Source organism: Agelaius tricolor, unplaced genomic scaffold, assembly GCF_023055355.1.
Source record: "Agelaius tricolor isolate 1412-34295 unplaced genomic scaffold, bAgeTri1.0.p SCAF_2, whole genome shotgun sequence".
Classification (NCBI taxonomy): Eukaryota; Metazoa; Chordata; class Aves; order Passeriformes; family Icteridae; genus Agelaius; species Agelaius tricolor.
This window is the reverse complement of record NW_027269262.1, coordinates 48,293,396-48,310,079: the sequence shown is the minus strand read 5'-3', so window position 1 is coordinate 48,310,079 and position 16,684 is coordinate 48,293,396. Positions and strand designations below refer to the sequence as shown.

At 41.6% G+C, this 16,684-nt stretch overlaps 1 protein-coding gene across 3 annotated transcripts in view; it reads right to left on the bottom strand.

Annotated features, from left to right (window-relative positions):
* MIB1 (MIB E3 ubiquitin protein ligase 1) overlaps positions 1–5,087 on the bottom strand; it is a 77,538-nt gene extending 72,451 nt beyond the window's left edge. For 2 of the 3 annotated variants that reach the window (XM_071418186.1, XM_071418189.1), the window contains exon 1: positions 4,579–5,086. In XM_071418186.1, coding sequence (XP_071274287.1) covers positions 4,579–4,807 — 229 coding nt within the window. In that variant the 5' untranslated portion in view covers positions 4,808–5,086. Of the gene's footprint in view, positions 1–4,578 lie in introns of all 3 variants that reach the window. The other variant, XM_071418190.1, reaches the window with a different exon arrangement.
* Between the last annotated feature and the right edge of the window lie 11,597 nt (positions 5,088–16,684).

Below are 16,684 nucleotides of genomic sequence, written 5' to 3'. Positions count from 1 at the left end.
CTCTTCCTAAATCCTCCTTGGATTACCTAGCCCACCATTCCTCTGTCACCACTCATTTATACATCAATTTCACAGCCCTTCACAAGTTTTTGAAACCCATGCTCACTCTTACAAGTGTGAAAAGAAATAAAAGCAGTGTTGCTCAAATTGCTAGTTGAATTTGTTACAAATAGGTTTTTTGTACTGAAGATAATTAGATGGCAATATACAGCTGTCCAATAGAAGGATTTTAACAGTAAAATCAGATGTACAAGGGGTATCCACGTTCACTCACTGTTAAACAGAAGACACCAGTAGTGATTTCACTTCTCAGAAGAAACAAAAGCTGGTTTCCAATGAAGTCATTACTCTCTACAGAACTGTAATGCACTAAAATCCCTTCATGCCATAATGACAATACCACCATCAGGTAAGGGATACTATAAACAACTTAAAAAATTATTTATACACACCCCAATTTAAAAAGCAGTAACAATGTTTTGTTCTTCCTATTCCTTCACCCCAGACCATTTTTACATTAGGGCCAGAATTCAGGTAAATTGAAAACAAAAAATTCTTAGAGATAACCAGTTAGATTCTGAAAAACTGCATGAAAACTCCAATGAGTGTTCCCACAAAAGTAACTCATCTACTACATACACCATCTGGAAGTAGCCAGCTGACCAATTATTATTCCAGATACAAAATGCCAGACTTGCTAAAGCATGTGTCCTATCTGGTAAGGGAATCACAAGATACGCAGGAAGGGAGAGGATTATCGTGTAGGAGACATGGGGGAAGGGCAGGGAGAACAAAGAACACGTTTATTTAAAAGAACACGTTTATTTAAAAGAACACATCTCCCAAGTACCACTGCTCAGGAAGCTATTAATTTTTTTAATTTGTGAGGGCTCCTGTAGATATTTACAAGTAGCCACTAAAAAAATCTTGACTAACACAACTTGCTGTAAATTACATTTGATGTTCTAAAAGCAAGAACAAATAAACAAACACACAGGATAAATCATGGGTGCTCTGTCTTTTAAAATGCTTTGATATTTTTGACTTAATGATCAATTATGCCCCTTTTCAGGTACAAAGACCTATTAATACAATACAGAAAGCCACTCATCTGCAGATAACACCCAGATTTTCAGTATTACCAGAATACAGCACATTATGCTTTCCACACTGCACTGATGCACGCTCCAGCTGGGGGATAATTCTGTATCAAGATTTCCATTTCCTGACTCCAGCCCCTCCACCACCTCCCCTTATTCAAACACAACTTGGTAAATTCTTTCAGCAGGAAAATAATATTGTTACTTTGAATCAACTGTATAAAAAAAGGAAATGAATGACAAATGAATTCTGCTCTATAGAAAGCAAATCTTCAGAAGGAGAATAAACAGAAAAAGTTTCTGTATTGCTCATGGCTATTATGTGAACATAGCCAGATGTGCTCTCTACAAACGTGGTACTTGTCTGGCCTTTAGCTCAGGCAAAAGGCTGCCTTCCTTTCTAAATAAAAAGCATGGATTTATAACTTTCTTGCTTTTCTTCAGCAACTCAGAAAACAACTGTTTTTTCCAGAACACTGTCAAAAAAGGGGGACACTCAAGACTCGTAGATCCTGGCAAAAGTCTGCTTTATAGAAAAAACAGGAATTATCAGCAAGTAATTGAACAAGCACACTGCACTACTGATGTATCACATCTGAGCACTTTCTCTATTGAGGAGCCAGTTATGCAGGATCTACCCAAAGTGTTACTTCCATGTGAAATTTTGATTCTTTTTAAATCCTTGGTTTACCAAACCCTCTCAAGTGCTCTGTCACACTTAAAGCAATGTGGGCAATGTAAATATGACCACACCAAAGGGCAGCTAATACAGCAAGCCTGGTAGACATAACCAAAACAACCCCAAACTTCATATCACAAGTCCCTCATGATCCAGATGACTACATCTGGACCAAAGAGTTTATAAGACATTCTTCATGTAAATGAGTTTTTATTTTAAGAAGACCATCCTAGAATCTTAATAGCACTAAGGCTATTAAAGTTTTCTAAGATGTTACATAGTGTCACATCTGGTAATAGCCTACAACCACTGAAAGACAAGAACAGTTTATCTTTTAAGTCTATGAAGCATAGTTCTGGCATATATATGCACATACATTAATCAAACTCAACTTGCCTTTTTTTTTTTTTAATAGAATGACCTTCAAACATAACTTTTATAACACTCTAAGTTCCTGATGCACCCCTACTGTTCTTGGCTGCACAGGCCTCAAACTTAAAGCAGCAATTCCAGCTGCAAGCTCCACTTCTAAGAACTTACCATCAAGACTAGTTTTGAACACATAATAGAAAGAACTCCCAGCAATAACCAATTTTTATTTTTACTATTTTACTTTTATATTTATTTTCCCCATAAACTTACATTGTGATTGTAAATTCATGAACCAGAAAATTTTTTTCATTTTAAACTATAAGAGCCATGACACACACTCCACTAAGTATCATCAAACAAAAAGCCACCCCATACTTTATAACATTTCCTTGCTCAACATCATCATTAATACTACCACAAGAAATTCCTGTTATCTAATTCCACTTACATTAATGTCCCTAGAGAAGTATCAAACTATATCATCCAAAGTCAGTCACTTACTCTAAAGAATGGACAGTCACCACCATGGAGAAAAAACAAATCATTACCAAAAGGTGAAGAAGGAAAGTGACTTAGACAAGACTACAAAGTGAATCAGCAGTAAACAGAGGACTTCAGTCCAAACTGACAGCACCTTACTCTATTAACTTTGCCCTTTTGTTACAACTACTTTACAGAATTCTACTCTTCCTATCTCCAGGGAATAAAGACCTCAAAAGTAACTCCCTCTTGCAAAAAGCAACCCTGGGTACCTACACACAACAGTTCCATGAAGATGAGGATGATGTTCAGCAGAAACCGCAGGAAGAGAAATACCATTTTGCTAAGCCTGACAACAGCAATGTGTGTGACACAATATACACAGTTTTATCTGAAACAGAACTTAAAATTCTAATACAAAAGTATAAACAGAAATTAAAATCAAAAGGAATAAGGCAAAAAACAGAAATAAAAACACGACAGTTTTAAAACTGAATATTAAGTCTAGGCTTCCAGATACAGTTAAGAGGACACCATCTGCTTGTAAATATGTCAGGCAGGGCTAGAACAATGAGCATTCGAGGCTCATATGCAACATTTATGCATATGCTTCCATTCTAAGAAGAAGCAGTCCCACTGGTTTCTACAGGACATCAAACACAGGTAAAAGTTTCTAAGCATAAACATCTGCAAGACAAGGACTGACAACTTGAAAAACTCCTCTTTCTTGTTTTAAAGTCCATTGCAAAAGGATTTTCAAAAAAACCATCATCATCATGCCAGCAGAGAGGAAGATACCCAGTCGCTGAAAAATTAAATCCATCTCAAAGGGTAACCATGCAATGTTTGGGGTTCTTTCCGTAGCAAGGTTTTTTGTAATTAGTTAGAATGAATTCTATGATTCCGTCTCCTCAAGTCTTTTAGCTTTAAGTACTGCTATAATTCTCCTTGCTGTAACACTACACGTAGCTGGCACAAAGATGGTCTCTCCATCACGTTCTAAATGAAAGACATATTACAAAAGAGTACAGCTCAAGTGCCTCAATAAATCAGTGCAAACACCTCATTACTGAGGCCCTGACCGGCCCAAAAGTCACCTCACAATATTTCTGATAAAACTTAACAATATCTATATCTTTCTGCGTGAGCTTTCACTGTAAAAACAGGTGCTAAAATGAACATTTCCCTGCAGTGTTTTCAACACTAACACTGCCGCATAATGTCAGTGCAGATCAAATTCCATTGTCCAAAATGACAGGATTTAAAGCATAAATATCAAGCAGCTAAGTCATTAAAAGAATCAACTCATGCACTTCTTTTTCTCCCAGTACCTTTACTATTTTACAGAAGCTCTGGCAATACAGATAAAAGGCAACGTGCAGATTACAGGCACAAAACCACAGTATTTCAACCACTTAGTGTAACCTTTACAAAAAAGGTAGAACACATCTCTTCTTCAATTATCCCTATACTTGATTCAAGGATGACTGCCAGTATTTTACAAAACTGCTCCAAAATATAAATTCAAGAAGTGGGGATCGGGGCATGAAAGCAAACCCAAACCTTGATGTATCACCCTCTCGGCTGCCTCTCTCCACCTCCTCCCCAGCACAACAGGAGCCTGCTGTCTGTGGCAGATCACTTTTGCTTTGTTTCCAGTTTAGCAGTCCTGGGACAACTTCTGTCCCCGCGGCCCGCGCTGTAGATCGTCCCAAGTTTCCGTGTACACACACACACACAGACACACGGACGCGCACAGACACACACCCACGTCCGGGGAGGGTGCCTGACTCCCCCCGCCCAAATCCAAGGCAAAGGCGCACCTCTAAAAGGGGAAGAAGGAAGGGCGCAATCCGCTCCCCAGGACGGGACCCCGAGCACCCCGGGGTGCTGCCCTCCGACCCAGCGCCCTGGGGGTGGAGGTGCCTCCATTCCCCATCCGCTCACCGGTGGGCGCGCTGTCCAGGATGCGGAGGTCGTAGGCCCCGGAGCAGCGGTAGTTGGCGGCGGTCCCGTTGTCCCACACCACGACCACCTCCTCGGGGCTCTCGAAGCTGCGCACGGTGCCCACATGGCCCTCGCCGCCATCCTGCTTCCCCCACTTCCAGTCCGGGCCGCGAACCACTCGGGCCCCGACTCCTTCCACCATCACCCGGTTGTTCCGCGAGCTGCTCATCCCGGCGGCGGAGCCCTGGGGCGGACGGAAGGGGCGCGCAGCCCGCAGGCGGCGGAGGGGGACCCCGATGGGGGCGGCTACCTCGGGCGCCGGGCGGGAATCTCCGTCCGGCTCTTCTCCTTGCTCGCTTGCTTGCTTGCTTGCTTGCTAGGTCGCTCGCTCGGTCCCTTCCTCCCTTCCTTCCTCGCTCCCTACGCGCCCATTCCCCGGCCCCAGCGGCGTCCCCCGCCCGTTCCCACCGCCGGCCCCGCTCCCGCCGCTACATCCGGGACCTGCGGCCGCGACGGCGCCGGCTCCAGGGAGACCGGCGCGCCCGCCCCCGCCCCGCCGCGCCGCGCATGCGCGGGCCCGGCGGCGGCGGGCGCGTCGCTCGAGCGCCCCCTGCGGAGCCGCGGCGGGCACTGCCGCGCTCGCCGTGCCCCGGCCCGGCCCCCGGGCTGTGCCCGAGGGAAGGGCCGGGAGCAGAGGAGCCAACCGAGGCTGTTTATCCCTGCCTGAGGCTTCGCCGGTCACCAGCCCGGCCATTCCATCTGGAATCGCGGCGTCCTGCCGCCAAGGGTTGTGGCGTCGCCCCGCCCGGCCCTGAGGTGATGATGCGGTGGCCGAGCCGCCCGCCTCCTTCTCCATCCGCAAGGTGCTTCTATCGCCCATGCTTCAGTGGCAGAGGGATTATCAATTCAATTGTATCAACTAAGTCATGAGCGATCTACCTCAGGTAAACCATAGAATTATTGAAGGGTTGGAAGGTTGGAAAGGTCTTTGATGATCATCTGGTTCCAACCCCCTGCCATGGGCAGGGATAACTTTCAATAGAGCAGGTTCCTCAAATCCCCATCCAAAGCACCTTGAACACTTTCAAGGATGGGGCATTTTATGAACCTACAATTCTATTATTCTAAACCTGTGTACTGGTTTTCTCATTTTCAATTCACTTTTGTGTCCTCACGTTCCATTTTCTTTTCAAACTGGGTGTGAGGCTTGTGTACTACGGAGGTGAGGTTGGTGGGTCCACACTTTGCTACCCAGGAGCATTTTAAGCTGGTGTTCAGGTGCTCCAGTCTGCCAAAGGGAGGAATCAGTGCCTCCACCTGCCCTTCCCACCTCGGAGGATCCTTCACAGGGGATGTACCTGCTAAAACTTTGAGCCAATACCTGCAATGCAATTCTTCATAAACTACCCTCTTCATGAGCACTCTCGTGACACTCAAGGATTTCCTTTAATGCCACACAACCTTGCTAATCTTTTATAGATATGATTCTTCATTTCAAAACTGGTCCTCCACTGCTTTTGTCTCTCCTTTTTTTTTATGTCACCTTTTTAAAAGCATCTATCCTAAAAAAGTTTCAGAAAAAAAAGTTCAGAAAAGTCTGAAACAGACAAAAGAAAACTATTTATTTTTTTTTTTCAGCCATATCCCTTAGTCAACAGGGATATGGCTGAAAAAAGGCAGCCCAGCTACCTTATGTTCTGGGTATTTTTACTGTTTCTGTGCTTTCTTCCCCCTCTGTGGTTATTAATACAGCCAGAATAGTCTATGATGTCAGATCCTGACTTCTTTTGTGCATTATTTTACAAAAGGTAAAACACAGCAGAATAATATGAACATGTAACCGCCAGGCCACCACATTCCTCACATAATTTATTCCTTCTTAAACTCTGCTAAGGCTAAAGACTGTTACCTCAAACATGGTGATGTGTCCTGACAATGGGCAATCCCATTGTCTGATTTCTGCTCCTGCAGTGGAAACCTTGAAGCCCAACAGATACCACACAGTTGCCAGGCAGTGTGGGTTTTATGGCAGATGCTTCTCCTTGTGCAAAAGCTACCCACAGCTTGTACTAGCTTATTTCATTGGCACATGGCAGAATTTCCCAGAAATTCTGGAGGTTTCTTGATGCTTTAAAGGATCTAGCTGGGCTCTTGTGGGAAAAAATTGCCTATCTGCCTCATTCTACTTTTTCATGCTTTGATAGCTATGGACAAGTAAAAATTTCACACATGCCTAAGGATAACCCAGACCATGTTTTTCTATTACTCTCTGGTACAGTTACATTAAAAAGGCTTTTTGTAATCAGGAAAGGTATGCCAGAAATAACTAATAAAGTCTGAGATCAGAATTAGTTCTCCTGGAGAGAATCTGAGAAGTTTATCCATTACATTAATTTTTCCACAAAGGCTATATCCTAAATTACAGACCTTAAGAGAATCTGCTGCTGCTGCAGTTCAGCAGCAATGCATGTGGGTAGATATTATCCTGGAGCTTCTTCTCTCCCAATAATCCTTCTGACAACTCGTGCTCTATCACAATAACCTGTGCCTCTCCTCCTACTCACCTGCTTTTTCTATCAGATGATTTACTTGCAAAAACCAGAATCTCTAAGGATGCCTGGATCATTTCAGAGGTGTCTTAGACACACAAGAACATAAGTCATAACTGGAACCCAGTATCTATTGGACTGAATGAGACTGCTCCCTTAATAGCTGACAGGGAGTTCTTTCCCAGCTCAAAATACAGAGCCTTGTACTACTTTTATTTGAGTGGTAGAAAATAAAGGCTGGATAGACTGGGCTGATGCATTCACATGCCAATGAGTGCATGACTAATTTTTGCACTCTAATCTCCTGTCAGTTCTACTCGTATATGACCAGAAAGTTGTGAAAGGTGCAAAATTGTCTTTGGCTACATGATTCAGTTCTCCAGAATCCCAAATATTTTATTGTATTATCTCTTTGAATCATACTTTATATTCCATATTCTGTGCATCTGTTTCACCAACTAGTAAAGAAAAAAAAAAGTTATTTAGCTCTTAATTTATTTGAATTAGCCTTCAATATAAGAACTAAATACTGTTTTCAAATGGAGATTTAAAAAGTTACATCAGGGCATAGAAAAAGGATATAGCTTTGGGGAAAGATTTTCAAGTTAGTTGGACAGTTAGTGGTCCTATCTTGATATTTTTCTGGTATCAGTCACAAGAATATACAACAGCATTAGTGCTAGAATAATAAGCAAGAGAAGCTAATTCTGAGTAAGGACCAGAAGTCTATTGGAGACTCACATTAGGATGTAGATAGAAGAATCAGAATGTAATAGCAAGAGGAAGAAGAGAGCTTTGAGTTTTGAAAAGAAGCTGAACTAAGATAAGAAATAAAACAAGCAAAAGTATAAACAAGACAGAGATTCCATAGGAAGTTGGATCCAAGAAAAGAGACAGACACTGCATTTTCAGATATGTGTCAGCATTTTCTTTAGAAACTGGGAAACTAGCTACCATAACACCTTAAGGAAAGAACTCATATTCATTTTTCAGCTGACAAAAACCCTTGTAGGCTTAAGGCCTTTTGTGAGGCAGAAGGAGCTCCTTGGCTGGCTTGTTGTACACAGAATAAATGCACACGCATTTGCAGTTGTCTCTGACAAGTCTCTGGTCCCTGAATAGGACTGTTTTCTTCTCCTGATGTATCCTGAGAACTTCTCATATCTCCTGAACTTGCATTTGCCCCTTATTGCACAGAACAGCCATTTTACAGAAAAGAAGAGAAAGGAGAAGGAAAGAGAAAGAGAAGGAAAGAGGGAGAGGAGAGGAGAGGAGAGGAGAGGAGAGGAGAGGAGAGGAGAGAAGAGAAGAGAAGAGAAGAGAAGAGAAGAGAAGAGAAGAGAAGAGAAGAGAAGAGAAGAGAAGAGAAGAGAAGAGAAGAGAAGAGAAGAGAAGAGAAGAGAAGAGAAGAGAAGAGAAGAGATTGAGCCCTGAGGAGCACTGCTGCTGACCAGTAACCAGTCAGATGTGATCCCATTCACCACAACTGTGTGAGCCCTGTCCTTCAGCCAGTTCTTCACCCAGTGCATTGTGAACCAGCTCATCCCATGTTTGGATAACTTGTCCAAAATGATGATGTGAAGGGCAATATCAAAAGCCTTACTAAAATCCAGAAAAACTGCATTCACTATCTTCCCTTCAGCCAATAGATGTGTGACTGTATCATAACCAAATTGGTTGAACAGTACTGTCCCTTGTGAATCTATGTGCTCACGGTGCAGGTAATTTAATCTACCAGTCCTCAGACTGTAGGGGAAAATGCTATCTAAACCATCAGTACTAGATCTGGCAGATAATTTATTTCTTTGCTTTTCAGGTCTACAAAATTACACTCATAACCCCTCTCCAACCTAGGACCAGTAGAAGAATGGGACTATGGGGTTTTTTCTACTATTCAGCCTGGCAGAGCAGTAATGCCTTAAGCTGCTGCATCATGAGCAAGCAAGGTTTATCTGTGAAAGGCTTATTTACAGTGTTGCTGGCCCTGTGAGACAGTGCTTGCTTTGAACACCTCAGGTAGTCATGGCAGAGCAGTTGAATCAGAAGCTGGAGGAAGGGAATCCACAGTGCTGTAGGCAAACTCTCTCTAATTGCAATGACTCGTTCATATTCATCCAGTGCAAGAGTTTGGATGTGGAATATGAACTAGTGAACAAGTTCTCTTCTGGCTACCCAAAATTATGTATATTGCTGAGTCAGTCCTCCAGCTGGTGATTATGGTCTTCCTCACCACTTTCTGCCATATTGGAGCAATCCAGTAAGGGGCCAAGAGAGAAGACCTCTGGTTTGTGCAGCATTCAGTGCTGTGCATACCCTGTAGCCTCCTTGGTTTTGTTGGAAAGCAAACACTTTTGTAAGAATGACTTTCTGTAAGAGCAGCTGCCACATTTCTGAAGGGTAGGGCAACTCTCAAGACAACTCTCACAGAGTCACAGGAAATAGGACTTTGGAGAACATCCAGTGCATGCTCCTGCCCATCAAAACTATAGAGAAAGCTGCTTGTCCAAACTCTGCCTGGCTGCCTTTCAGATCTGCAAAATGTCATGCTCCAGCATGTGCCTTGATTGAAGAGAGGCTTTGATTGAGGTTTTTCTGGACTGTCTTGTTTGATTAAAGCTGAACTTGCAGTGTAGTATCTGGAACACATAATGGAAACAGACCACAGAAAGGGAACTGTGCTATCTGGAACACAGAAAGGGGACTGTGCCTTTTGCAGGAAAGAATTCTATAGGAAAGTCTTGCTTTTATACATTTCAGAAGAAAAAAAATCTCAACTTCTTGGAAAAGTATTTTTTAACTTGTAGAGTTGCAAGGTTCTGTTTACTATCTTGCACAAATCCTGAGTTCTTAGAACTTGTCATATGAAGGATATATATATAAATAGCTGCCTATGAATTGAGAAAGAACATCTAGTTTGGATACAATGAGCAGATTGCAGTTTTCTTTTTAAATTACAGAGATAGAGTTTATTACTCTATACTGATCTGAGTCAAAAAATTCTGCTTCCTTAGTTCAAGACTCTATTTTAGAACAAGTATGTTTTTTTAGTCCTCCTCCTGAAAGCTGACAGCATTCTAGATTTTCATTTTCTGGTTTTGCCCAAAAGGGATTTTATACCACAGTTCTTTCCTGTGGACAAAAGTACTAGGAAAAAAATGAGGGAAAAGGAAGCAACTATCTTGCTTTTATTGAAGTTATCTATTCTTTGTGTAACTAACTTGAGTAACTGAGGAAGACAGACAGAAATATTGGAAAATGAGATAAAAAATACTGTCTTACTGAAAAAAAGATTGCCCCAAACGTATTTTTTTTTGTAATGAAAAGTATGTAGCCCCACTCCACAGAAAATTCTGGTCTGATAAACATGCCACTTCTTTAAGTGCAAATGTACATAATGTATATTTTCTGGAACCCGAAGTACGAGTTAGGAACTGCAGGGCATATCCTGTTTATCCGTGGTTTAGTGTTAAAAACAGCCCTCATTCCGCAGCCTCTGCTGCCATCGCGTGGCCGTGAACCATCTCTCATTAATGCTAAAACTCACCCGTCGTCTGCACTTGCCGCACTCTTATTTCCTCTGCTTTATTTACCAGTATCATTACCCCGGCACAATCCAATTTTCTTCTTCAATTTTCAGAAATGTCATGAATAATTGGCATTGCTTTTTTTTCCTAGTTTCTGCAGATTAAAATATTTTTAATGTCAGGTAGTGAGCAAGTTGTCATGCACCAGAGCAAATTGCTTTGGTGGGTTTGGTTTTCACTATGCTAGTGGCATCCTCTATGAAACTGTTAATTAGAACGGATGTATTAATCCACAATGTCTATGACACTGGATTTTTTTTCTAAGGAGTTTTACCTCCTTTTCTAGAAAAGAAAAACAGCAGAGAACAGAATAAAAAGACATAATTTCATTTTCCTGCTGCGAAACAGAAGCATTCTTATGGAGATCTGCTAAAAAAGAATGTTTGGGGGGTTTTTGTTTGGGGTTTGATTTTGTTTTGTTTTGGTTTGGTTTTTGTTTTTTCTTAATGTAGCTAAAAACCTCAACATGTTGAAAAAAGTGGTTTAGGATAATAATAATAATAATAATAATAATAATAATAATAATAATAATAATAATAATAATAATAATAATAGTAATGAGCATCCTGGAATCTTCTTTCTTGGTTAAGGTTTTAAGTTTTACTGTGCTGAACTCTTTTGAGTGGAGAGAAAACCAGAAACCTGTGAAGTTAATCCTGAAGTTTTAAATAGTCAAAAATAAAATAAAAAACTAAAAATTATGTAGCAATCTAGGGCATACATACTACAATACCATGTACTGATGTCTGCACAGCTATACAAATTCTCCTACTTTAGCACACCTTAGAGGATTCAAAAACATATACTTACCTAATGTTTCCAAGGGTTTAGCCAAATATTGTTTAATTTATAGATGATTTTTAAATTAGGTGATGCATTGCAAGGAGGGATTAATTTCTTCCTGGTATTACATTTCCTGATTGCAAAGATTGTAAAGAAAGTACTTACTTGAAATTCTAAGATGTAATCAGAACCAGCTAGGTCATATTTTTAGACTGATAGGAAAATAAACCATCTCCACAAGTCATCAAGATATTTTAAGGATGCTCCTACTTTATGTGCATGATAATTTTTGTTGCAATCAATGGGGCCAATCATGTGCATACAGTGTCCTGTGTCAAGTACAGGACAGTCTTGTACTACAAAGGCATTTAATATGCAATAAGTAATGCCTGAAAGATTACTTCAGTACCAAAAAATACCTCTGTTTAATTTTAACAATCCTCCAAAATAGTAACAAACATTGAGCAACTCAAGCAGAATCTAAAATTTCTATGTTTTGTCATAAGAAAATTGTTCCAGTCACAACATTATGTAATCCTAAATTCTAAGAAGTAATGTTTGCAGTACACTGTGATAGACTTGTTGAAATCTGTATTTATCTAAAATATGGCTAGAAATTTTTTAAAAATTAAAAGTTACATTAGTATACAATTCTTAGAAATAATCTTCACTTTTAACATGCTAAAGAAAATCTAAGAAATTGCCTAAAGGAAGAAGATTCATTGAGCTTATTTCTGACTCCACTGAATTCAGCTGGTGCCATAGTGCTGATGTACATAGAAAAAGAGTTTACCAAATGTATAAGAAAGTTACTTCATTTTGGAGGGAGGTGTTACATGATTATAAAGCATTCTAAGATATTTTGGTCTTTTGTGTGAAATGCAACTATTTATCCTTTTGTTATAATCACTTCTTTGAAGTGATTATGAAGGAATGAAAACAGGTAAATAAAACTGAGAAGACTTTACTGCAATAAATCTTCCTTGAAGACAGGAAGAAATTTAATGTGGATTCAACATCCAGTTCTACTGTGCTCTTTCAAAAATTCTCTAAGTTCTGTAGCAGCTTCTGTTAATATTTTTAATGAAAAAATTGATAAGACAAATGTCCTCAATATAGTTGCTCACTTTCAATGGTCCTCTATTAACCATGATTTTCTATTTAGTAGTTTGCCAGCTGTAGTACAGGGAGGGAGCTGATTCATGCAAATCAGATCCTGCAAGAGTCATCCCAAGGGAGACAAATATTGAGCAGTCTTCCTGTTGCAGCAGCTGTTGAAGGTATCTTCAGTCACCCAAACAGAGAGTAAAACAATACCTGCTATGCCTGATGAATTGAAATACATTTAATAATATATTTATTATTGAGGGAAACATAGTTAAGGGAAGAAGATAAATTAAAATAGAATCATAGAATGGTCTGGGTTGGAAGGGACCATAAATATCATCTAGTTCCAACCCCCCTGCCATAGGCTGGGACACCTTCCACTAGACCAGGTTGCTCAAAGCCTCATCCACCCTGGCCTTGAATACCTCCAGAGAGGGCACATCCACAACTTCTCTGAAATCTCTGAATCTTCCCTCATCCAGTTCAAAGCCATTCCCCCTTGTAAAAAGTCTCTCTCCAGCTCTGTTGTAGTCCTCCATTAAGTACTCAAAGGCTGCTTTAGGTGTCCCCAGGGCCTTCTCTTCTGCAGGATGAACAACTCCTGTTCTTTCAGTCTGTCTTTAAAGGTCCTCCATGCCTCTGATCATTTTTGTGGCCCTCCAACAGGTCCACATCTTCCCTGTGCTGAGGACTCCAGAGCTGGATGCAACACTCCAGGTGGGTTCTCACAAGGAAAAATTAGAGGGGGAGAATCACCTCCCTTCCCTGCTGGCTACAGTCTCTTGATACTATCCAGGATGCTGTTGGCCTTCTGGGCTGCAAGCAATTGCCAGGTCAAGTTGAGTTTCTCATCCACCAACGTGTCCCAAATAAGTTCTTTTTGAATCCTTTGTTCCTTCCAATTTTACCATCATGAAGGGCTGAGAAATACTCCTTGATGGAGTGAAGAAAAGAACCATGGAAGAAAAATATATGGATGCATGGGAATATGAAGATAATAGTAAAAGTAGCAAAGCTTAAGAAAGGGACGACAGAAGCAGCCCTTCCTAATGCCACAATCATTGATTTTTTCATGAGCACCGAGAGTACAAACACAAACACAGCCTGGCCTTTTCCATCTGAAATTTGAAGAGCCTCCAACACAGAGCAATTTCACTGACTTCATTCATATTTTAAGGAAAGACAAATAAATAATATGCATGAAGAAGTCTTGAGAAATGCTGAATTGAATTTTTCACTTTTTTTCTCCCATTCCCTTGCTGATGATAAATATCACCATCACTGGATGCCTTTTCCTTAATGGAAAAAAAACTTTTCAGATGTTTTATGCATGGACTTCTCCCTTTTTAAGTATCCCAAGATAGTTTATGCTGACACAAAGGTATTTATCCCATTTTGTTAGATGAATACTAAAGTTAAACAAACATTAAAAGAATATAATCAAACAGAACCTTGAATTTAGAGCTCTGGGGTTAAAAGTCACTTTGCCCCTCCTCAGAGGTACTGCACTGAAATCCATTCCAGAGAACTGCAGTGGGGCCAACTTGCAACTGTCCATTGGAATGTCAGTAAGAACATAATGATTCTGCCCCAATCTTCAGATGATTGTAGAACCACCTCCCTAAACAAAAGATAACATAAACATAGTGCAGACTTCTAGTGATAAAAGCAAATCAGACTGTGACTCTTCAATTGCTTCTGTCAATTATTATCTATTGCTTAAGCAAGATAAATTGGGAGACAATATGAAAGAACAGTCCTGTGCCTTTTCATTTCTGCTTAATCTATAATCCATTAGTACTGGGTTGAGGCAATCGTTTTATGAAGCACTTGGAAAGAAGAGAGCATATTGCAAACAGGAACTCTCTCTAGGAATGTGCACCCTCCTTCTCTGAAAAAGAAAAATGCAGTAAGTATTCAAAACACTGTAGGGACCACCTCGTTTTTTCACACATGCACAATTTGCAATGACTCAATCACTTGGATGTGGTTGCAGTATGAGCACAATACAGCCTTTTCTTTATCAGCTCTGCAAAATGCATTGTAGGCCAAAGTACAACCTTTTAAAGACTTAAAAAGCCCAACACCAGAACCGGAGGATCTGATGGGAATTGCTTGAGGAAGAAGGAAGTTATTAACATTTCTGCTGTTGTCAATGTAGCAACATGTTTACACAGTAAAAAACCCAAACCCCTCAGCCCTTCTCGGTAGGTGTCTTTTGTTTCAGTTTGCCAGCAGCATGTCACATGTGCCTGACCTTGTTGATATTCCCATGAGTAACCAACGCAGGGTAGGTGGAAGTCCAAGACCAGATAAACGTCATCAACCTTTGTGTCCGGATGTTTTTTCAGGCATTCAATCTCTCTTGATTGTTGATCAAATCATTAAACTACTGGATTTGTATGACTCAAAGGCTTTCTCTAACCATCAACAGCCACACCTTACACTTTTCAGTCAAATGAGTGGACATGCATATAGAAGCCTTCTAGACCCAAGGACACAGGCTGGGTCCTCTTCTTTCTCAGACATCTGGGATTTTTTTTTTCTCTAGATTTTGGGTGACTCAAGGATTCTTCAGCTTAATGAGGACAGGACTCAGATACAGAACAGTCTGCTGCAAGCAAAACTAGTTCCCCCTTCAGATGTAGCAGGTTCCTCTGCAACCTAAAATCTAGTTGTCAGTTCAGCCAAATTATTGTCTCTGAAGATTCCTAAGTTCACACTGCGGGTGAAGCCTACATGTTCTCAAACTGAGCTATCTACTCCAGCTCTCCCAGTAGAGTTTCCCTTCATGATAAATCCTTTTATCTGGGGTGTACAGCATACACTCCCAGCAAGTCAGGACCAAAACCTGGGTATAGTTATTCTCCATCAGCAGAGGAAGGGCAGCATTGATGGCAGTAGTTTTCCACCCATTCGATTTCCTGTTTCTGTAACAGCTCTGGGGAAAAAACCAAACCCCAGACCATCCCTGCCTCCGCTTATCAACTCCCATACTCTTTTCAACTTTGGACAGCTGACTGGAATAGGTATTTTAAAATTTCTTCAGATCTCTGCAATAGACTCTTATTAGTCTTTCCATGGTGAACAAGAACATTTTGGACCGAGATGCTTTACATCAGAGCAGAATCTCTCTGGTAAACTCTATCTTAATTAGGAGGAGTAAGTGAAAAAGGCCACATCTCCTTTTCTGTGGTTACATTTTTTTCTTCTTTTTTAATATTGTAAATTTTGAAATTTGGATAGAGTAGGAAAACACAGATAAGGCAAGAAGTGAAGAGTCTCACTGAGCAACGTCTGTCTTCTCTCAGCAGTTCATGGAGCTGGGCCATAAAATAAGGAGAGGGAAAGTACTTCCGTGTACTGTGGTGCATGGATGCATCTCAAATAGCAGATGCTCAGCTCCAGGATCTTCGTGTTATCAGCTGTGCTAGGATTTTGCCAAGGAAAAGATGCAGATACTGTGTGTCTTTTTATGAAGCTGAAGGGGGGAGCATCTGAGTTAGCAAACACGAGGGCCTCCAAGCAACAATCCATACAGCTGAAAAGGGAGCTAGCCGAAATTCTCTTGGGAATTGGAGATACCTCTACTCCTCTCTGGTCTTCACTAATGCCTTGTAACAGCAGTGATAAGTGGAAGAGCAGTAGCACACTTCCATCTCACGTAAAATATTTAGAGAGAGATTGCTGATTAACCACTGCTGCATTTGGAAGCCCGGGTTCCCTCTTCCCTGCTCGGCAGTGACTGAGTTTCCACACGCCTGCATCAGCTGCTCCTTACGGTTTGGGACGGGTCCCTTTCTTAGCTCACCCCCACACGCCCTCCCCGCCCTCCCGGCAAAGCGACGGGGCAAGGTGACACCGAAGGAGCACCGAGATGTCACCTGCCGTGGGGCGGCCGATGGCGGCAGCACTGCCGCTGAGGAGCCGGACTCAGGACTGCGTCCCCTGCGGGGCAAGCTGCGAGCCAGCCCGGCCCTAGCCCCGGCCCCTGAGAACCGGCCCCAGGCCCCGGTGGCCGCGGCGGGGGCGGTCCCGGGGCGGCGCTGCAGCGCGGAGCGGGCCGCGGGCAGCGGCGGCGGG